At 45.6% G+C, this 22,816-nt stretch overlaps 1 protein-coding gene across 2 annotated transcripts in view; it reads right to left on the bottom strand.

Annotated features, from left to right (window-relative positions):
• Positions 1 to 746: 746 nt before the first annotated feature.
• LOC144158952 (solute carrier family 22 member 2-like) overlaps positions 747 to 22,816 on the bottom strand; it is a 37,450-nt gene continuing 15,380 nt past the window's right edge. For both annotated transcript variants that reach the window (XM_077690165.1, XM_077690164.1), the window contains 6 exons: positions 20,807 to 20,975; positions 18,223 to 18,453; positions 17,945 to 18,159; positions 16,163 to 16,344; positions 5,362 to 5,513; positions 747 to 932 (listed from right to left, as the gene is read on the bottom strand). In XM_077690165.1, coding sequence (XP_077546291.1) covers positions 866 to 932; positions 5,362 to 5,513; positions 16,163 to 16,344; positions 17,945 to 18,159; positions 18,223 to 18,453; positions 20,807 to 20,975 — 1,016 coding nt within the window. In that variant the 3' untranslated portion in view covers positions 747 to 865. The remainder of the gene's footprint in view (positions 933 to 5,361; positions 5,514 to 16,162; positions 16,345 to 17,944; positions 18,160 to 18,222; positions 18,454 to 20,806; positions 20,976 to 22,816) is intronic.

Here is a 22,816-nt window from a genome sequence, read left to right as displayed (position 1 = left end):
GCGCATAAGTGTTCTCCTCCTTTTGTTTACGGCTGGTGCAGCTAAAAGGCACTCCTATGCGGTTCGACCACAGCTCCCGAGTTCCCGTTAGTACTGACGGCCACCGTACAATAACTTTGACCGTGCTTGGAACGTGGTTAGGCTTGGTGTTATGGATATATGTAACGTTAAGCGTAACACGCACCATAACACATACTTGCAAAGTTGTATTCCGCGGCGCAAACAGCAGGGATTTCCAGTTTCGTGCAAGTCCCAGAAAAGCGCATATAGTGTTACATACTCACAGAGCAGCCCAGACCCATGGAGCTGTAATGGCCGATCACTTTATTTGGGATTTTCCACTTTGTGCGAGTCTGCAAGCTCATTCAGTGCTGCCAACATAGCACTTAGCATGCACATTCGCTGATGCATGTACATTCGCTGATTCTGATGCGCGCCGCTGACTGTTGAGATGTCTGGGGAGTAAACACCAGTGACGGCATGACAGAAATCCAGAAAAAACATGGACTCGTCCATGCATAAGCCGGTTCATGGCTGAGACAAGAACGATACACACCGGTGATTATCGCCGGCTACTTTATTATGGCCATTGTAAAACACGTCGAGAAGGAACTCTCCATGGCTTTTGTCTTAAACAACTTTGGATACGTGTACTACAATGACCACAATCCTACAGTCACATGCTATAAAACGTGTTTGGATTTCGTCTTGGCCACAAGGCTATTTTCACTACCAGGGCTCTAAAGCAATAAAGTGCTGCGTACCGAAGCAAAAGCACAAGCTTTACTTACAGGACAAGATTCTGCAGGACAATGATGCACAAGCTTTTATTGTCGTGGGACATTTAACAAAAAATTCGTAATAATCAGGCGTCCATACATGCTCTTCTTTCTTGGACAGGGCTGAAGTCTGTCATTCCGTTTTCTTCGGACCTGAGTGAGAGAGCACACGCATGGGAACATACAAAACTTGCACTCACGGCAAAGTCATCTTCCTAGGAATTGGAACCCCCATACCATGATGAAAACACATAACTTGATGCTTCATTAACTACACTCTACCTCAGTCTACTCTTCAGGAAAGTCAGGGGCCGGGGACATGGGATTCCCTCTCGTGCCGTCAGATGTGGCGATTCCGTTCCTGAATTACTGGGCTATCTCGCGATTCTCCGTCCTGAGAAGAGGGATCGCATTGGGCTTAGTTACTCATGGGGGGCGATAGTGTTCACTTCTGCTCTATGCTCTCTAATCATTCGTTACTATCCCTTGAGCATCGGGATGGAACTCGCTCCCATACTTACTTCACCGCGTTAATGCAGACAGGGATAACCACCATTGCTTCTTATGAGAGATTTTAACCACACTTCATACCAAACGTTCACGTGCAGAGGAGCGGGGCATCTCCAGGGTAATAAAGATATTACGATAATGGCGAAAACGATGAATGGCTACATTTGTGTGCAACGGGAGAAAACTACTTCGTCGAATCGTGCGCCGTAACCTTCGTCATCGCCACCGCCACCACCACCACCAGTATCATCATCATGCTGTTGATGTTCCCTGTAGGACAAACGCCTCTCCGTAGACTTCCAAACCACTTCTATACTGCGCTCTTCGTATTCATTTGTTCACTCGGATTTCTATATCTCATCATTTCGGCCACTTTCTGCCTCCTGTACTTCCGGCGCCGACCATTGATAACCTTTCCGGCACTCGAAGGTCCACTTTCTCATACTCGATGTTGTCAGCAGTTCTCGTCATTACATGCGCAGCCCCACGACTTTTTTTCTTAATTTGAGCTAGAAAATCTTCCCCCCTGTTTCTTCCCCAATCCACGGCGCTGGTTTCTCTCGGCGTTACTCCTATGACCCTTCTTTCCGAGGAACCTTCGGTTGGCATAATTTTTCTTTCGAAGTATGTTGCAAGTCCCCAGGCTTCTTCTGCCCCAGATGCCGCCAACGGAAGTACACATTGCTTACACACTCTTGTTTTCAGCCATGCATACATATCCGCAGAAAAATAAAGACAAATTAACATGACCATCCGGCCGACCGACCTAAAGATCGACCGACCTACTTACTCGCCATAGGTTTTCTTCACGAAGCCCGAACTGGTTGTGGTACTGACGTGACCTTTGCAGAGTACATTGTTTTTCTGACGTAGAGGCACTCAAAGTCACGATTTTTTGAAATTTAATCCCCTAAGGTCCGAACTGGTTGTGGTACTGACGTGACCTTTGCAGAGTACATTGTTTTTCTGACGTAGAGGCACTCAAAGTCACGATTTTTTGAAATTTAATCCCCTAAGGTATCAGAAAAAGCTTAAACGTATTTTTAAAAAATCACTTCCTTCTTTATTTCAATTTCACGTTGGCCAGTGAAATTACCGCATTGCCTGTGCCTACAAAAATAGCCTTTGCAGATGCAGGATACCAATTATCCTCCCCTATAACAAGGATTAACTACTAACAGGCCTCTAAAGCGTGTAGTAAAGACTATAGCACACTGTTAGAGTCAATAATTTGTTTTGGCAACTAAAAATTATACAGATGTGTGAAAACAAGTCGACAGATATTTCTGAACTGTCATCTTTAGCGAAATACAAAAAGTAGCACCTGGCCTAAACATTTTATCGCCACTCCTACGATGCCCTACTGTGCCTGAAAATAATATCGCATTAAGTTTTGCTTTTTCATGGGATATGGGCACCACAGAGGGAACTCTAATTTTAGTATAAAAGTCCTCCAGATTATAACGCATTTATAGTGGCTAAGCGGGTTCCATAAAAAGTTAGGGCTACTTACTAAAATTAAACAGACCTTTTTATGACGTTAGTCGTTACGCTACTGAAGATTGTGCAACCAGTTGCTTAACGTTATCGTGCAGGGACTTCCTAAAGCACAATATTTGTGGTAATTCCCTCGCCATGCCCAAGGATAATTTAGTATACAAGCATACCTTTCGGGTGAGAATGGGATATTTTATGCCAGAGAGCTCGTGAAAGCGCATTTCTTTCTTACTGTCACACAATAAGTCAGTCTCACGTGCTCGATATATGTAATTGCCTAATAAGTTCTGGCAAAACTTTACATAATGAATAATTTTTCGCTGGATGTAAGTATACATAACTCTAGCAGTGCGCCAGGCCTCGTACGTCCGATTTAAAGAGCAAAACACGTCAAAGAACTCGTAACATCGGCTTGTAACCGCTTCATGCTTAGGACATCTCGAATCACGATGCTCTTGAGTGAGCGATCTCGGTTGGAGTAAGCGTAGACCTGTCGATATGAACGAGAAGGTGAGGTAGCTCGACTGGATTCGTAATTCAAAGCGCAAAAAGACGAAACACTAGGGATTGCACAACAAGACCGCTACGTCAGCAGTTCTCGCCCGTCAATTCTATCTCTGCCATGTTGTGGTGTTTATGTAAACAAAGATCCAATGTGGAGGCATTTTTACTATACATATAAGACACAGAAGACCAATTCAACGAAGCTTTAAAAATTGAGTAATATATTAAAATTGGTTTACTTTCCTTTATACCTTAATACTTCTTTAAATTGATACCTATCCTGGATTTCATTTATAGAGTAATTTTTAGATAACGAACTCAGTTATATAAGGCTAACTGAAGTTTAGATAGATTGAGGAATGTATGAAATTGGTTTAATCCTTTTTTATTGTTACTAATGAAGTTTACAAATTGTGTAATTTTTATGCATACTGTTTGTATGAGCAACCTTACTGTATTTTTATACGGGTTTGCATTAGTACACTAATTCGGCAACCTTACGAACGTTATATACGTCGAGGGATCTTGATAATACATCTGGGAAAGTACTATTTCTCTTGACCAGATTAATGAAGAACGTTCCTAAAAATCTTGAGCTGCGTTTACAGGCATATGTTGTTCAGATATAAATAAGTAAGTTATCATACCGACATGAAACAATACCAAAGAAATGAATTTTTTGAGTGCTACAATAACAAATCGGAAATGGTGTTGTGATGGTTGGCAACAACATTTTGATCCCAAAACCTCTTTGTTTTTCGGGCCTAACCAACATTGCAGCATTTGTAAAAACCGTTTTACGTCGTACGTTATTAGTTTTACTTCGTGCAGGGTAAAAATTGTCACAAACAGTAATGTTCACTTCCGCACATTTGCAGAGTAGTCTTTAGACAAAGATTCCATTTCGATAAACTTACGGACCCGGGATATAATGTAAGCGTTGTGCAAACGCCTTTTAATAAGAACTGCCACGACATTTTTTGTGTTACGTTTATTTCGCTGCTATAGGTGCCTAGCATGCAGCCCTGTAACCATAAAATGGCACAGTAAAGGGTCAAATGCAGTGTCAATATTTATTTACGGCGTCGTTTAGTCGTGGCACTTTCAGTTTCGGAATACCTAGGCGGCCGCCATGACAGTAAGGTGCTCTTGACGTCACTGTTCTCGTCGCATCCCAGCCGGCTGCACGCGCACGACTGAGCTAGCAAGAGTACATTCTGACCGGTCATGGTCCACGCGACCGAGCAGCATAACGTCAGTCCACAAAAAAAAAATTAAAGCCATTCCACTCAATGTGAAAGCTGTCGGGACTTGGAAGTGCAGAGCAGTGATTCGCCATAATGAGCTGTATACCGCCGTTATCCTCTTACTGCCACCACCCCATGCGATTCAAATTTCCCACCTTCGCAGTGCTCGCGCGCCCCCTGCCTGAAACTGCGCCAGCGGGAGTTCTGTTTTCTTTTTGCTTTGTGCCAAGAAAGACGGGCGCAATCTTGCACGTTTGCCCCGTGTTTTTCCTCGTCTCTGTAACTACTCAGTGCAGTCAGGGAGGATTCACTAGCCGCCATCTATTCAATGGTGATATTCCATCATTTGTATCAGTTTTATTTACACGAAAAGACCCTAGTTGCGATTTTTAAAGTCTAGGATAATTGTGATAATTGTTAAAGAAGCGTTTTTGGTACTGAGAAAACGTCATTTGACAACATACTATTCATCTATACTTTTACCGAGCCACATTTCAAAAAAATACGGACATTTGTTTCTATATATTCGGATGGATAATTTTCAGACGCAAAAATCAAATCGATAGTTGACATTGTAGGAACCATAAATATTGAGGAATCACTGAAATAATGTTTCAGACAGACTTATATAATTATGTTTAACATTTGAAAAATCTTGTCGTTTTTACCTCTACATCAGGGTAATGAGACGGTGCAAAAGTTCCATAAGTTCGGTGAAATTATTTGCTGGAAAACCTTCTTCCGAACCCTCCGATTATGACACGTTTGCATTTCCGCAGCTTATCGTCGCACTTGAAATTTACAGTCGCACGCCGCATTCTCACCTGTGTGGCACCCTTGCGATTTCTTCGGCATCGTCGAAGGTATCGGGCAGTTCCAAGCCTCGAGTCTCCGGCAGCAGAGCCGCCATTGCAGCGCCCAGGACCCCGGCCGCACCAAGCACTGTCGCAGCAGCGTAGACAGAAGACTGCCTCTTCTGCGAGAAGGCACCACCTTTTTTACCATGAAACGGACGTGGATATTTTGATTGATTGATTGATTGATTGATTGATTGATTGATTGATTGATTGATTGATTGATTGATTGATTGATTGATTTATTTATTTATTTATTTATTTATTTATTTATTTATTTATTTATTTATTTATTGATTTATTGATTTATTGATTGATTTATTGATTTATTGATTGATTTTTTGATTGATCGTAGGGTTTAACGCGCCGACGCAGCGCAGGCGATGAGGCGCGCCCTAGTGGAGGGCTTTGTATTAATTTTGACCACCTGGGTATCTTTAACGTGCTCCGAAATCTCGAACACACTGGCGTTTTTGCTTTTCGCCTCCATCAGAAAAGCAGCCGCCGCGGCCGGGAATCGAACCCGCGACCTTGTGCTCAGCAGCGCAACGCTTTAGCCACTGAGCCACCGCGGCGGTTCGCGCGGAAATTTTCCCGGAAATTGTTGTTCCACACGCAGATTCTCTGCACTCGTATTATACCCTCGTCAGAATAACATTCGTCCTAATTTTAGCGCGCAGTTTAATCAAAGAAGGTGTATAATAAAGGTGCACCGCGCGGGGGTGAGTGACTCACCAGCTCCTTTTCGCGACTTGTGACGCATAATACCAGCGCCAATGAATGAGGCTTTAAAAAACCAACCGCTGATCAATCGAAAAAAGTTCATGAGCATAAAATAGCGAGCTTAGGATGTGTTATATGACCAATAAATTCTGGACAATATTTTCAGCGAAACTGCCTGCATCTCACAAGCTTTGGCGCGCACAAAGCCCGAAAAAAAAAAACGAATATCTTCATTTCGCCCTATTGTCACGTACCTAAGAACACCGCAGAGCTTTTTTAGTAAACAATGTCTATTGGCTTCAACTTGCACTTTCTAATAACCAGAAGAAAACACAAGCGACAAAGAACGAGTAAACAAAGTTATGTGCACAGTCGGACGTCGGCGAATGGAACATCACGCGTTTTTCTCTGCATATATGTATCTGGGTGCACTCTCCTTTTCAGAACCATCCAATTGACCCAGAAACATTGTAGATCAACAAAGAACAGTCTGAGATAGGGAAGACAAGGCAAAACTTTTTCCTTATCAAAGAAAAAAGCCCGGCGTGTCAGAGCAAATGGACGTTTCGGTAGAAACGCAGGGTGAGATAACGGGGTGCCGCTACGCGCTGGTATCAAAACATCGACAAAACGAATTCCGAGGCATAGTCTGTGGCAATATGAAGTTGCCGGTCGAATCCCGCAAGATCTACGTGACTGACAGCCTTACAAAAAATTTCGATTAGAGCATACCTAATGCCCCAGACTGAACGGTCGCTTGATTTATAGCGTGTTTCTTCTCTATTCCCGGAGATGATTTTCCCCGAAAGGCTTTTCTATTCCCCCAGAGACTCATTCGGTAGACCGCGCGACCAAAAGACACGCATTCATGCGTCACAAAGCACACTCACCAGCTTTGTAAAGTTTTGCCAAACTTTGTGTCTTAAGAATTGATTTTGGTGTCGTAGTCAATGTCATGGGATGGCCAAAGATGGACAATCGCCCATGCGGGGGTATGTGCCATAAAGACTGTTCGAGCAAGTTAACCGTCAAAATAGCCGAAGCAACAAAAAAGTGACGTCGGAAGAAGAGGAAGAGGAGGGGCACGAGATTGAGTGAGGAAGCAGAGGGAGAAGAAGAGGAAGAGGAAGAATTCGAACGAACAAGGTTCCTGAAGGCTGCCTTCAAGTCTCCCGCTCCCGCTATGCAGTAGCCGGGACCTCCCGAGGCCATTGGGACGAGGCTGGGAACTTCATCCATGGCTGCCGTGCCTGCGAGCTGACCTAGTATCGGTACAGTGAACAAGAATTATCGGCAGCCCGAAGTGGTGCACCCCGGGCCACTACCGAGAGGGCGCCGACAACCCTAGCGAAACTTTGCGTGTTTAGGGAGAATTAGTTTATCACGTTCTTGTTCCCCTTGTCACGCCATTTCGGCTATCTCGTCCCGTCTCAGTAAATGTTCGTGTTCATCTCCTACTTCCGTCTCAAGCGCTTGTATCAGTTGTGTAACGCGAGTTCTGAGGACTAGCGAACACCAATAACATCACAAGTGGCGTCCGCGACAGGACCCTCTTTGCTGACATCTAGAAGAGGGAAAAGTAGAACTCGGGATCAACAGAACGCAATCTAGACATGGATAATGAGAGGTTAATGGCAGTGGGTAGTCATACAGTGCGAGACTAGTTCGTTTTATATGCCGCTATACCCCACTATGAACACAGCAACATTAGCAGTGCTTGGAAAGTGCTTAAGCTTAAAGAAGACATGAAGAGAAAACAGAAGTTTGGTTCATTCGAAAGATTGCCTCGTTAGAACCATAACGACACCACTTATAACGCAAACTTCGCTCAAATAGGCTACATAATTAGGAAAAAAGGAAATGACCATGCGACCCACCAGCTCATTTTCCGCAAGAGAACCTATGATGTCACTCGAGAATGCTCTGCGATTGGCGGAGGCCGGCAAAAGCAAACGCATGTTAGGCAGGGCTTACAGTTTGCATAGCGATCGAAATGCCCGAGAAACATACTGCACATTCTTTTTATGGCAAAGAACGGTGGAGTAAACGGTTGAAGTTCCGAACGAACACGCAAGCGTGTGCGCCAATGTGTACGAAACTACCGCCCGCTGAACTCGACATCTAGCTGTCGCGCAGACGAATTTTCGGGTTCGAGGCTCTTCGGGGCCAACGAACCGTTCCAGCACGCACAGCCGCGACCTTGCTTCGTATCGTAATCCCTTCACAGGAGGTTGGCCGTCATATCGCCAACCAGCAAAGGTAAAAATAGAAACGAGGGGAGTAAGGAACAGCAAGAAGCGACGAGATAGCGCAGAAGTTTCGAATGGTGTTGGCTTGCTGTTGTCGTTACGAGCTCGTTTCCAGTTTACAACCACTGAAAACTTCAGTTTGTTCGAGTACTTTACAATGAAATTTCGTTGCTGCGTTTTGAAATGCCCATGTAGTACGGGCAAATCGTCGAGGAAGTGCGGCATCCCCGCCGGTGAGGAGATCTCCTTTCATGTGCTGCCCAACGACGAACCTCGGCGAAGCAAGTGGCTACGTTTTGTGAACTTTACAAACGGAGGAGAAAGAGAGCTAAAGGAAGTACGAGTGTGCTCGCTTCATTTCCGAGGAAGTGATTACGGCAGGGACCCTTACGTTAGCTCACTCCTGGGACATGCTGGCGCCCGTCGCCGACTTCGTCAAATCGCCATCAAAGTGCTCTGACCTTGGGGAAAAAAATGCCGTAAACACCGCGCATTGACGCTCGTATCTTTCTGGTCGAAGCAGAGAGCTCGCGCGAACGGCTGTCCATACACGACACCGACCAACTGACATAAGCGATACTGCTACTGAAATTGAACTATTATTAACCGTAATAAAAATACGGCACATACGTACCAGTCTGTATTCGTCTGTCGCGACGGAGCTGACGAGGCAGCGGTGCCGACGGCAGGGCGTTCGTGTGTTGTGGCTATCGCGTAATGGTCGCTTTCCCGTCCACCGCGTATCCCACAACTCTTGCCGCTCGTGCACTTAGAAGCATTGAGCGTTCAAGTGGTGTGAGGTTGTTAAATGCAAGCCCGAGCTCCTCGGCGAGAGTTTTGTTTTCCGGATCAGGCGATTCCATGACTAGGGCTGCGGGTGCACTAGGTTTTACTAGTATTTTTAAAATGGCCGCCGTCTCGGTCGACTCCCGCGTGTGGGTGCTATATGGAGTCGACATACTAAGTATCTGTTTCATGCACCAGCTCGTATGACGCCATTGTTCACGTCACGGAATGTGCAATTTTAGCGGGAGATTTAAAATTTTGGCTTAAATTGCCTTATTTCTCAGTGAATAAAGCATCATTTGCTTCCGGGAAAGCGCTTGGGGTACTATGAAACACCTAATCTTTCGAATAAAACAAACTTTTGTTTTCTCTTCATGGCTCCTTTAAGCGGCGATGAGCTTTCAGAATGGGTGCGGAGGCAACCGGAAGAGCGGCGGAGGCAACTGGATGGCCGTCGTGGGGCGTCTCCTGTGCTGGTGGGGGGCGGCCGTGCCTGCACCCTTCCTTCGCGTCCATGGTGACCCCTTCTTCGCCTGTGGGGTCGGCGGGGTCGGCGGCCGGTTCCGCGTACGCTCCAGTATTGGGGGTTCCGCAGCATTCCCTGCAGCTCCGTCTGGCGACGCCCTCCGCAACACAAAGGAAAAATATCGCAACGCTCAAGTGTAAATAAAATTTACGATCAGGTAAATAAAAATAAATAAATAAAAATAAAAGTCCACATTCAACCCATCTGAAATAGGGCTGGGTCCCGTCACATTGATTGATTACAGTTATTGTTTTTAACTACCATTGTTATTTAACTACCAAATAAGGCTACCATTGAAACTCTGGTGGCCATGGTTAAGCATATTAATTTTTGTATGCCGGCCACGGATTAATCTTGCTGTGTTTTTCACACCTGGCCTGTTGGTGGCAGCCCTATGTCTCCTCACTCCGTGTGACGCAATGGGTTCCCCCATTGTAGGGAGTCTTCTGACCACCGTCTGCCACTAGGTAGCGGTTTCGTGCACGGAGGGGGGATGCATGAAGTAGGTTTCGTTGCGTTACCGCGACTGCGTCTCCTTGGGTCTTGTCACACAAGGCCCCGCACCTGCACGCAATACTTGGATCGGTAGGTCCTCGGCTGTTGCTGTGACCATGATCCCGCATACTATAGTGTGGCGCAGTTTTTGGTGCTACTTGGACAACACGTGGCGGCAAGCTTCGGCTTGAGAGGAGCAAATGCTGCCTCCCTGGGATGCTCTCAGGGAACTTCCAGGACTGCGCGTGTCTTACACGTGACTGCGCATGAATGATGGGCCGCTTGGGGGCCAACTACGGGGTTCACCCGTTGGCAGTCCGTGCATCAGGTTGGTACGTGGCGCACGTACGCCCGACTTTTCAGCACAACCATCAGAGTTCTTTTCGAGGAAATGGCGGATCTCCACTTTGACGGTTCGAATTCCTCCTGCCGGATAGCAACATTTATCACATTTTATTTATTGTTTGTTTTTTAACTGCACTTCATAACTCTTATTATTTCTTTATTTTAGTTTTCATTTTGTTTTTTAGTTCTTTTCTGTTTTCGTTTTCCCTTTATTTTTTGTTCCGTACCTCCTCACTCCCTCGCTCCTTCATCTCTTTCTCTTTTTTTCATTCTTTCTTTCTGTGCTGGTGAAGCAGCGGGGTAAATCGGACCAAAAACTCCCCCCACCTGCCCGAAGGGGATCGTGCGGAAATGCGAATGCGTTGGGTGCACCGATGAGTGCACCGATGAGTGAGATCAGCCGGCGAGTCGACGCTGAGCAGACGACTCATCTCTTTGCCGGAAGTGCGTGAAAAAGCCGCCCAATAGCAGGATGTCTAGCTCATGACGAACATGTGGGAATCGATGATGTAGACATGTGAAGATGGCGGCGTCCAAAAACACGAAGGAAAGGGTGAGAAAAAAACGACAAACTTTGCAACAAAAGTGTGAGCTTTCCGCTGCGCGTAAAAGAGTAATACTTGGCACAGATGACATTGAAGACCCACTCTAACGATTGCGCTAGTTCATTTAGTGTGCTCAAAATGCATTTCAGGGCCCCTTTAAGTGACGGACCATCATAGCTGCAATTTCAACAGCTGGTATACACTCTTAAAGATAGTTTGTGGCAACAACTAGCACCAAGGTTTGTATTGCTACCAACATTAAAAGTGGTCGCAATGGCTGATTTAGGTTCCTATGCGGATTTGGGGAAGCTCGGGGGGTTGCTTTGGTTTTGTTTTCGTTTATATACCCCAGGTGTGGCCACAGTCACTGGTTGCCATGAAACCTGAAAACACCGTTTCCGAAATCTGTGGAACTGAGGTTCCTTGCGGCACTTCCGTGAAACCTATGCAGCCGTTGGCTTGGCCCTCTATCCGCTGGTTACTCCTGCCGGGATGCCCTGCCTCGTGTGCTGGGGGGGGGGGGGTGGGGGGCAGCTGTTGAGGGCCGGTGGTTGTTCAGCGCCTGGCACCAAAGAGGCGTGTCGGGCAGTTCGTCTCAAACAACGGCTTCTCCTTCCCAATGGAACTGAATCAATAACGGCTGCCAGATGGGTGCTTGATGGAAGAAGCTTTTACGTCACCCGGGACGATGACGACCTTATTCACTTCAGTAACACAAGACAGCAAACACTGGTGCTTGTGGCTCTTCGAAGTGCGAGGTCTTTCTTTTACTTTGCGTGGACTAACCGGGCTGGGGTGGCCCGATGCTTTTGCGGATGCTTTTGATGGATGTGGTATGAGGCACCGGAGTTCCTTTCGCTGTTGAGTGGGGTGCGTGCCGGTTTTCGGTAGTGCTATTCTCCGCCGACCGAAGCAAGAGCCTCCTTTTTTGTAACTTATTAGCTTTACTTCTAAAATAATTTGGAGTCTCGGCTTCCTGTTTATTTTTCATTGGCATTATCCTGCTCAATCTTAGGTGGTGCAGGTTTGTTCCCATTTTTATTTAGTTTCTTTCTTATTTTTAGGGAACGTTTATTTTTTAGTCCTTAGTTCTTACGTATTCTTAAATATCGCCTTGCTTCCCCTAGCTTGGCGTTTGGCAGGGGTACCGTACGCGTATCACATCATGTATGCTGACGACATTTTTATGTGGTCCGTACATTCTGGCATCTCTATCCAAGAAAACGCCCTAAAACGCCCTAAAACGCCCTAAAACTAGCGCTAGTATTGTGTGGTCTCTACTTTTGTCCCGTCCTTACCACGCTACTTAACCATGTTTCACAGTTCGAACCAACTAGCCCACATTTACGGATTGCCAAATATCAGTTTTTTCACATCAGCTTGCCTAACATGCTGAAGACTAATCCAAGAGTTCTTGCGAACCATAATTCCGTCCACTTCTTCAATAATTTTATGCGGCAACTCAGACGAAATGCTAGGCGATAAAGATTGTGCAAATGTACCTAATGGCGTATTCTGTCCCGTGTTTACGAAAGAGCGAACCATTACCTTCCCAGCAGACCGTACTGTCATGTTGAATAGTATGCCCTCAATTACAATTGAAGTCAGCGGAATCGCCTGCCTAATCAAAAACTTGAAGAATTCTTACGCTGCGGGGCCCGATAAAATTGTATGAAAAATGCTTATATGTACAACGGATGTGACAAGCGCAATATTGGCAATGCTGTTCTCCCAATCACTGTGTTCTGGCCATATACATCTCGGAATGAAAACTCAGAACAATCGTCCCAATCTTTAAAAGTGGTAACAAATCATCGCAATCTAACTATCGTCCAATATCACTAACGAGCATTGTCCAAAGATTATGGAACTTATCATTTTCACAAATGTCATAATGATCTGGACAACAACAACTTCACATATCAGTCACAGCAAAGGCTTCCGGAAAGGGTTGTCCTGTGAAACGCAGCCCGCTACATACCTTCACAATTTGCACACCAACCTTGATAATAACACTCAAACCGACGCAATAGCTCTTGACTTCGAAAAGGCATTCGATGAAGCCCCTCATCGTCGTTTAATGCATTAATTAGAACAGCTTAACCTCGATTCATTTCTATTAGCCTGGATATGTAACTTCCTTACCAATAGAAAACCATATCTAGTCGTACGCAACACTGCTTCCAATACTATCCAACTTCACTCTGGAGTACCACAAGGCACTGTACTCGGACCGCTTCTGTTCCTCATATATATTAATAACCTGCCTTCCCGAGTAACGAACCCAATTCGGCTTTTTGCGCACGATTGTGTCATATATAATAAAATAATAGCCACGACGATCAGTTAACCTTACGGGCAGAACTTTTGGCTATTGAAAATTTAGCTATTGAAAATTAGCCACGTAGCGAGTTCAAACTTCAATTAATGAACTCAAATGTAAAACCATATCATTCCATAGACGTGCAAACCCACTTAATTACAGTTACTCCCTCCATGGTTTGTTACTCCAACCTACGAACTCGTACAAATACCTAAGTGTACATCCAACAAATGATCTTGACTGACTTGGTCCGTTCATGTTAACTTGGTTGTTTCTATAGCAACCAAAACTCTCGGTATTCTCCAACGCAATGTAAAACTGGCCCTTCCAGAACTAGAATTACTAGCCTACAGAACAGTGGTACGCGCGAAATTAGAATATGCAGCCCCTGTCTGGGATACCCATCAAAAGTACCTTGTTCAGGCATTGGAAGCTGTACAAAATCTAGCAGTAAGGTTTTCAATTTCACATTATTCATCTTTAACGCCGTAACTGAGCTAAAACAGCGTGCTTCTCCTCCCCTTCTAATTAACTGCCGAAAGCTTGCCCGCGTAGCACTCTTTCGTAAATATTATTACACACCGTCACTCAACAAAGACGTCATAAGTCGTGCAAGTTTTCGAGCAGAAGCAAAAACACATTTTAAGTATCGTATACCCGGCCCAAAACAGTTACATTTGCACACTCTGTTTTCCTTCGCACAGCCAAAGATTGGAACGATCTTCCGCAGGAACTGACGCAGGTTAGAGATTCGGTACAGTTCAGGCAATCGCTGTTTGCGTGCTTAGTTTGTGTGCATTGCTTTCTCCCCGATGGCACTTTTTCCATCATTTGCATATCTTTAAAGTCGATCTGATGCTTTTTTTGGTGTTTTAAACTTTTTTTTCATTCTTTCGTCTGGTGACCCGCCATACCACTTTTCCAAATCAATTGCTTGTGAAGTTCGTTCATATATCGCGTAATTTTTTACCTGTGAATTTTTTTCTTCTGTGTGTGTGTCTTAAACTTTTGACATTTCTTCTGCTATCTTCTGACCAACCCTCCCCTGCAGTTTTTCAAATCAATTGTTTGTGAAGTTCTTTGTTATTATCTTGCGTGGTTTTTACCAGTGATATTTCGTTTGAGCTCACCCCTCGTGTAATGCCTGTTGTCCAGGCCTTTGAAGTATTAAAATAAATAAATAAATAAACTCTTGCACTTAATACAAGAAGTCAACTTGTTCCTGTACCTGCGAACTCGTGTATAGTTATGCCACAGGGCACACTTTCTAAATAAAAAAAGAAAAAGTTATGAGAAAATTTGAGACTACGGATTTATCACGACGCTGCCTCCTCTTGCATGAACAAAAAGACAGTAAGTCAAGGAGTGTGATTAGAGCGTTGTGCCTTTATGGTTGTGCGCATAAATACGTCTGTGTGACGCATTTTCCACTGATACTGTAACAGTGCCCACAAGTGTTCCGACTTGGGCCACATTGAATAACTGTAAACATGCGCTTTTAGCAACAGGTTGAGCGACAGTTGTTTGATTACTTTTGGTGTGTAAGGCTTCATGTCATCACCCGCCGCGGTGGCTCAGTGGCTAAGGTGTTGGGCTGCTGAGCACGAGGACCCGGGTTCGATTCCCTGCCATGGCGGCCGCTTTTCTGACGGAGGCTAAAGGCAAAAACGCCCGTGTACGAGATTTCGGCGCACGTTAGAGATCCCCAGGTGGACAAACGGCGCGCCTCACCGCCTGCGTTGCTTCAGGCCGTTAAACCCTACAACCAATCAAATACTCCCATGATTCGTGCAGTCTTCAGACCAGCGCTGTAAGGTTCCGGAAACTATTACTGGCATTCGGACATCCAAACCTGATTGACACTATCTGCTGCGGTGCACAGACTGGCTGCGGGACACACTGGTAATTGTGAACTGAGCCGTGGAGCACAGAAAGGTGTTCTAACATGCGCAGTGGCGGCGTGACCGTTGTGCTGCTTACACAATTTTTTCGAGGGGAAAATGAGTACTGTGGATTCAAAGTTACTGTTGTTGCCCCATCGTATAATTACACATGACAAATGCACATTCCGGAATGAGAACTTCTCATCTCAACATTTCTTTTCGTGCTAGGTCTTATGGCGCTGCTTCGAAACGACATAAGTGCAAGGGCAGAAAAAGGTGAGAAAGAAGGTGAAAATTACTAAAACCACTGGGGTGTGAGAGAGGAAAGATTCAAGTCGATAAAATTGGTTCGGGCTACAACAAATACGAAGAAACACAGGGCAAAAAAGATCGGACAAAGAAAGGAACGACAAACCACAGGCGCTGCGACTGTGATGTGTGGTTCGTTTCTTCGTCCTGTCTCTTGCACTGTTTTTCTTCGTATTACAATATACCAACTGGCCCATCAGCAAACCCTAGAACAAATAATTTGAATAAAACAGGCAAATTCGTCGTTCAAAACAGATGTCCTGATACAAAGAGATATATTCTCTAATCTTCATCACTATCATCATCATCATCATGATCATCATCAAATAGGGGTTCTGCTGCTCGCACTATTTCTCAGTGCATGTGCTATTGCTTAAAATGCATACAAATTTTTCGGTGCTTTCTGGGTTGTTTTTGTGTGTTAATACTTGTTTTCCTTCATTAATAGCCATTTCCAATTTATGTCTTTCTAATAAGCACACATTTGCACTTCTTACGGAGCTAAAGGTGGGTTCAGGTGTAGTTTGATGGACCAAAATCTGCTGAGAGTTTCAACAGTATTTCCCTACGGAGGCTTCGCAACTCACCAGCAGGGTCACGAAGGGTGCCAGAATACCACCTACGCGCCCGACTGTGAAGCAGACAGAGAATCCGAAGCCGCGGGCTGCTGTCGGGTACAGCTCCAAGGTCCAGACCCACTTGAAGGCCGCTGACAGGGTCATCATGAAGCGGCCCACCATGGACAGGGAGAGGCCAACGTAGTAAAATTCTGCGAGACGGAGGTTAAACTTACCTTTCAAGAACACAGCAAAAAAGGAGCGGCAAATTATTAGGCAAACGTAGTGCCATTGGGCCTTGTGGACTCGGCTTGTGCCTTTTCCGGCATAAATTATCCAAAATCATAACAATCACAAATCGTGAGGCAGCGCTCCAACAGTCCTTATGGCTGGGATATCTTAACCGAACCAAACCGGATATCTTAACAAAAAGACATCTTAACCGAACGCAAAACTCCGGGTTGAAGATAATGTGCTTCGACAGTGGGGGGTTCAGGTTCAATAAGGTGGCTGCAGTGCACACGTAGCGACTGCTGCGGCATCAGTACCCCTAGAGGAAATCATCACGCTTCAGCGTAAGTCACTGCGCTCGAGGAACCTGTCCCTAATTCAAGACAAATGCGCAAACTATTCTGCCGCACTGCGCTAAACTTCACCTTGTCGGTAGACGATTGACGATGCAATGCAGAAAGGCTGCAGCGTATCAAACCGTCAATGTAGGCTTTGAGGTGCAGATGCGTTGAACAACATCCACGGCCCCAAATGGAATAGGCGAGGTATTCATAACGTGAGACATTGCCGATATTCGGCCACATAACCTTCTTAGCTAAGCTGACAAAGAGAACTTTCGGTCCATGACAACTCCAATTAAGATACCTGTAAGTCCGGACGTAAGGAAGGGAGTGACTACTCAGCAGGAGTGGGTAACTATCCGTGCTTTTTCACGTAAACGCTGGCGTCGAACAAGTTAATCCTTTATTCATGCATGCACAGAAACCACGTTCTGCTAGAAAGAAAAGGTACGTGATCTCAGCTAGTGCCACACCTCCGCGGTGAAGTTTGTTCCCCGCAGTTAGTCTTCGCACCATGATTTGCAGTACGATCACCAGCGCAGCCGGCCTAGAAATGGCAGCGCTAAAATAAAGCGCAAGTTCCACCGTGACTCATGGCATTGACAATATTGCCTCAGCTAAATACGAAATGGGACCAAACTTTACATACGTAAACGCCGTATTACGGAGACAAAAAGACTCCTTTTTAGCAGTTGCATTTCTGCTTAATGACAATTTTTCATTGCCAAGAAAATCGTTTTGTTTACTGGTTAGGCTTAAATATTTGGCTGCGTAATCTTATAAACAGTGCAAATCTTACCGCCTCTCAATAAAACTGCATGGCGGAAGGTATTTCCAGTACCCAACTTTGTTCGATTCATCAAGCACCTCGATTTCTTTTTCTCCAAATTATTAACACCTCTCCAATAATACCTCTATATGCAGCGACATTCCCCAAGGCAGACAGCGTTGAAAACCACCAAATCCTAAGCGACACCACCCAGCATTGCCTAATATTACCGCCATGCTACCGTGCCTATAAACGGCCGAATGAACACGGAAACGTGGGCCTGTTGGTTAACATTCATGACAGTAACTTGGCGCTCACTAAACGGGGACACAACGAAGAAGAGACACAAAGGCCAGAGCTCATTAACAGCAAGTTGGCGCTGGTCTTCGCGTCTATTTCCGTTGTGTCGCCTTTAATTGCGCGTAAAGTGATCGTCATGAACGCCAGAATGTACTTCATCGGTCTACGCACCTGTAGGAGTTAACTGCTCTGCGACCGCCACGGCCGCTCCTATAAGGAGAGAAGAAACTTGCGAAGGCCTACGACGACAATAGTACACCAAAGCCAGTGCCAGAAACGAAGCGGGCATTTCGGCTGCTGTAGAGGCGGCAAAGTTGACCATGTAGTTGCCTTTGATGTGCACCGAGTTGGTTACGAAGGTGTAGTACAGGATGCCGTCGGCGAACCTGCGCAAATTGACTAGTTCGTCCCATTAGATTATCTATTGGCAAAATCAACCGTAAACTTACCACGACGCAAAGAGCTTCATGGTGTTATTCCTGATCACTCTGTTCCTGAGGATCTCTAAAGGTCCCACTGAGGTTGCCGACGCTTCTCGTATTTTTACCACGATATTGCGCATGTGGGCGTGCCAGTCGGGAACCGTCCTACGGTTCATCCTCAGTATCTTGGCAATGGCGCGTTGGGCGCGTTTTTCTTGTCCGGTCGTGATAAGCCAGCGGGGCGACTCCTGGACAACGCTGCGGAAAGAGGAAATAATTGTTTTTAACATATTAGTTGCACCGTTTGATTATGAATGAATCTGGCTACCTGGCAGACATTCTTCTGAATCGGTAGACCGAGGATCGGGCTGTTTGCGCGTGTGACATTCAGCGCGGTGACATACTGTATGCACTATTCTGAAACCCCAAACCAAACTTATAGGCAAGAGTACGTACAATTTTAGTCTCTACCTTCTTGCAGACTTAGCCCCAATTTACTGTACCATAGACGAAAAATCTCCGCCTGAATTTTCCACCAAACCCACCGAAAATTTGAAATCCCTTCCAAAAGAAAGTTGAAAGAAGCGGGAAAACTCCGTCCAAATCAACTAGAATTCTTCAAATGAATCGTCAAACCATCAATGACCCGAATCGCAAATAAAGAACGAAACCATGCGACGATTTTCCGCGAGCTGAGTAAACACATCTGCGAACGATTTCAATGTATACAGATACGTGTTTTATGAGATAAAGGCATATGTGCTATGGTACTGCTTCGTCATGATCGACGCGTGTAGAGTCTTATCTATAAGCCGTTTTTTTTCTCGAGATTTTCAAGTAACCCTTGTGAAAGAATGCAAGCCTGGTTTCACGCACGCGCCATGTGTCCAGAGAACTTATCAGAGCTTTTTGATTGACGAACCGGTCAATGGGGAAATGCATTATTTTTCTATCGGACGCTATCGGTAGCACTGAGAGAGCTTTCGCTTTAAAAGTTTAGACTGTACTGCAACATTGAAACCCGGACGTGCAACCACTAACGTTGGGCCAATTTTCCTAATGCTTCACGGCGTATTTGTTGACAGTTTGGCTGCCGTGAAGTTTCTAGCATCACATGCCGATGGCGTCTTAATTAAAACACACCGAACCTGACTATTCCTCTAATCACAAATATTTTGAGTGGTGACAAGTTCTGAACACTCTTCTACAATTATAAGGGCTAGATTACGGAAAACTTGTCCAGAAAGCATGACTAGACATTTTTAATTGCTCTTATTTCCGCATCATGTCACGTAAGCTTAAAGCGTATATTTACACCAAAATTACTCAATATCACCAACTGCGAAAAAACCACTCAAGTACTGCAGCAAGACAAATGGAGAAATCAAACCACCACGCCGGAGCGCACGCCGATCAACGAACGCCCGCGCAGCTCCCTGCCATGGTTTGAACCGTGGCGACACCTACCGGAGCGGGCGGAAACTATAATAGCAAACTGTTCGCATGGCGACGCAGTGAAACATTCCCCTCGCGAGGGGCACGATCAAATGCAGAGCATTTCCGGGGCGCACGACGTTAAGTAGTTTGCGTTACGTTAATGTTGTTGCACTTGTGGCAACTGCTGACGAGAGAGCGCTCGTCAGCAGTAATTTGAATGAGTCAACGATATAAGGCGCGTTCGTAGCGCCCCTTTCTGTGTCGGCTTTGTGGCGCAGTGGGTAGACCACCATGTACATTGCGCTCCGCCCGCAGGGTCGAGGGATCGAAACCTGGCGCCGGATAGTATTTTCTTTTATATAGTGTAGGGGGAGGGGTGCGGACTACGACTACGGACGCCTACGGACGTCATCGCGGGTGACATCGTGAGTTACTGAAATGCTCTGCATTTAAAACAGCACGCCAGAGGCAGGAAGATGGTGAAACGTGCCGCGGACCCCCTGCCGCGGCTATGACGCAACGTGGAGCGGCTATGACGCAACGTGGCGCGGCTATGACGCAACACAATCCCACACAATCCACTTTAATCCAATCCAATCCAAATCCAATCCAATCCAATCCAAGCCAAGCCAAGCCAAGCCAATCCAATCGAATCCAATCCAATGTCAGACCGACGGGGAGCGATGCGGACTACGACTACGGACGTCAACGCGGGTGACATCATGAGTTACTGAAATGCTCTGCATTTAAAACCCCGCAGGCGCAACGTATAAAAACCGATCCACGGTTGGCCCCCTACGCTGAGGCCAAACAAGGGAAGAAAGGGAGCAAGTTGACTAACCTGCCACCTATCAACAGAAAGTTGAAGCAGTACTCGGATGCTTGCGGCTGCTGCCGTAAGTCACCAGAGACCGCAGAAACATAAACAAACGTTGCTTAACCTAATGCTTCATAATTTTAAAAGCAAGCTTATTTCTTTTAAACTGTGTTGTTAAAGCTAAGTTCACTTTTCGTCCCCTAGGTGCCGGGCCAATACACTTGCCCCAAAGTTTTTACAAAGCAAGGGTGCTCACACGGCGCGGATTCTGCAGCGGAGTTTCAAAACTACTTTATGCGTAATAACTCTGGTTTACACAGGTAATGGAAGTCTTCTGGTACAAGACGCAGTACTCACAGCATAAAAGGCACGCAGGCCAATGCGCTAAGTCCTATGACGAGCTGAAGGAGTCGCCAGCTTCCGAGAAGGTGGGCCACTCCAGGGAGCGCCAGCCCCGAGAGGGTGAAGCCCGCAGTGTAGGGTAAGTTAAACAGAGTCCGGTAACGGGGGTCCAAGATCTCGACAACTGCGGGGAGAGGCGTCACCGAGTACTTGTTCGTAGAATGTTTTATGGTACTAGGCCAGAAAGAGATAAAAGAGGTCGAACTAAAGGTGCGATGCAGACAAAATACAGACAAGGCTTGTATTTTGTCCGTATGGTAACTTTCATTCAACTACTTTATCTCTTGTGTTGTTTAGCGGAGGCATTGCTACGCAGAACACCAATCACAGAAAAATTTAACGCAAACAACAAGGCATTACGCTAGATGAAGGTCAAAAGAGTGGCGACTCACCAGCGAGTTTCCCGCACTGCCACGTTGACGTCACAAGGACTACCTTTATGCGATTCGGTACCAGTATACCACCGACAAACGTTACAGTTGATAAACATGATTGCGCGATAATGGTTGCGTGGCATGATCACGCACACATTCGTAGAGTGCGTCTTGTGGTTGAATCAAACAAACCATTGTAAGTTTGGCTCATTTAAAAGGTTTCTTGGTGAAAATACGCATCAATTCAATGTTAACGCCAATTTTAAACGTTTAAGCTGGAAAAGGCTCGAACTAGAGCGAACTTTGGTGCCTTATCGGAACTTTCTGGCACTGCCATGGCACTGTGACTGGAAAGAGCTACGGCTAGCAAACATTTTTGTACAATAGGAGTGGTGCATCGGCTTGCGTTTGACTGCACCGTGCGAATGACGGAGTGGAGTTCACACACTGCTTACTATTTGTGATGCGTCCCCAGTGACGTCTCGGCTGACCTTTTGTGCCGGGAAACTTCAAAGTTTGTAAATGTTTGTGCACTTTTTTTCTGTGAAAACGGCGTTTTCGGGCCTGAATGAAATGAAACGAGTTTTAAAAGGCTAGCTGTTTCAAAAGTACCGTGTTACCTTCGCGGTACCTTTAAGAAGGTACTGTACCTGACTTACCTTTGTTAAGTCAGGTGCAGTATTTCTTCGAGTGCGGGTGATTCCTAACGCGGCGTATCATCACTCTATCCACCCCTACTATAAGGAATAAATCAATCAGGAGTTCCTTATTAAATCGCCAGGGCCTTTACACCGCGCAACGAAAAAAAAACGAAAAAGCCAACTACAAACAAAAGTTTAACCGTGGCCAACTTTTCACCCATAATGAAACCTCAAGGAAATTGTCATGATGCAACAAAAAGGCGCAATTTTTTCATACAGATCAATGTGGCTATAATGCAGACGAGCATGTAGAGTGAAAACAACAAACTTTAACATGAACTCCATACGATGTTAGCTAGCATACAATGCCAACAGCAGAACGGCAGACCAACTTCTGCTACAGAGAAATAAAATACAACCGACCGAGCAATCAAAGAAATGTACCATTCAGTTCGTGCGAGGCGATAAGATTACGTTGTGCAAATGTCTACGCTGAACAAATAAAATGAGCTGTCCAGAGAAAACGTTGAGTGCTGCACGGCCTGAAGTCGAACTTGTTCCTATTACAGGAACCGAAAGCACGAAAAGGGTGGCCTTTTAACAACGGAGCTGTCTAAGCTTGCGCTTGGGCCTGTGGCGTTAGCAAAAAAATACCAAGAAAGAAACTGCGCTTCCTGTTAAGGGTGCTACACCGCAGATATGCCATTATAACACTGAAGCTGGCTTTTGTGCCTGCTCGAATGTAGGCACTTTGGCCTCTGCGCATGCGCACCCCTTAGTATACTTTTTTAAATTTGATAATCTTTATTGCGCTTCTAAAACGCAAAAACAAAATTGGCGCAGCTTGCAGCAGTGCTGCAAGGCTGGAGAAACAGCGAATCTGCGGGTCGACCTGGCTCCTTCCTCCCTTGGATCCGCTGTCGGTGTGGGAGACCGATTGGAACGGCCGT

Source organism: Haemaphysalis longicornis, unplaced genomic scaffold, assembly GCF_048455015.1.
Source record: "Haemaphysalis longicornis isolate Haplotype H1 unplaced genomic scaffold, Haemaphysalis longicornis Haplotype H1 scaffold_10, whole genome shotgun sequence".
Lineage (NCBI taxonomy): Eukaryota > Metazoa > Arthropoda > Arachnida > Ixodida > Ixodidae > Haemaphysalis > Haemaphysalis longicornis.
This window is presented reverse-complemented; position numbering and strand designations above follow the sequence as displayed.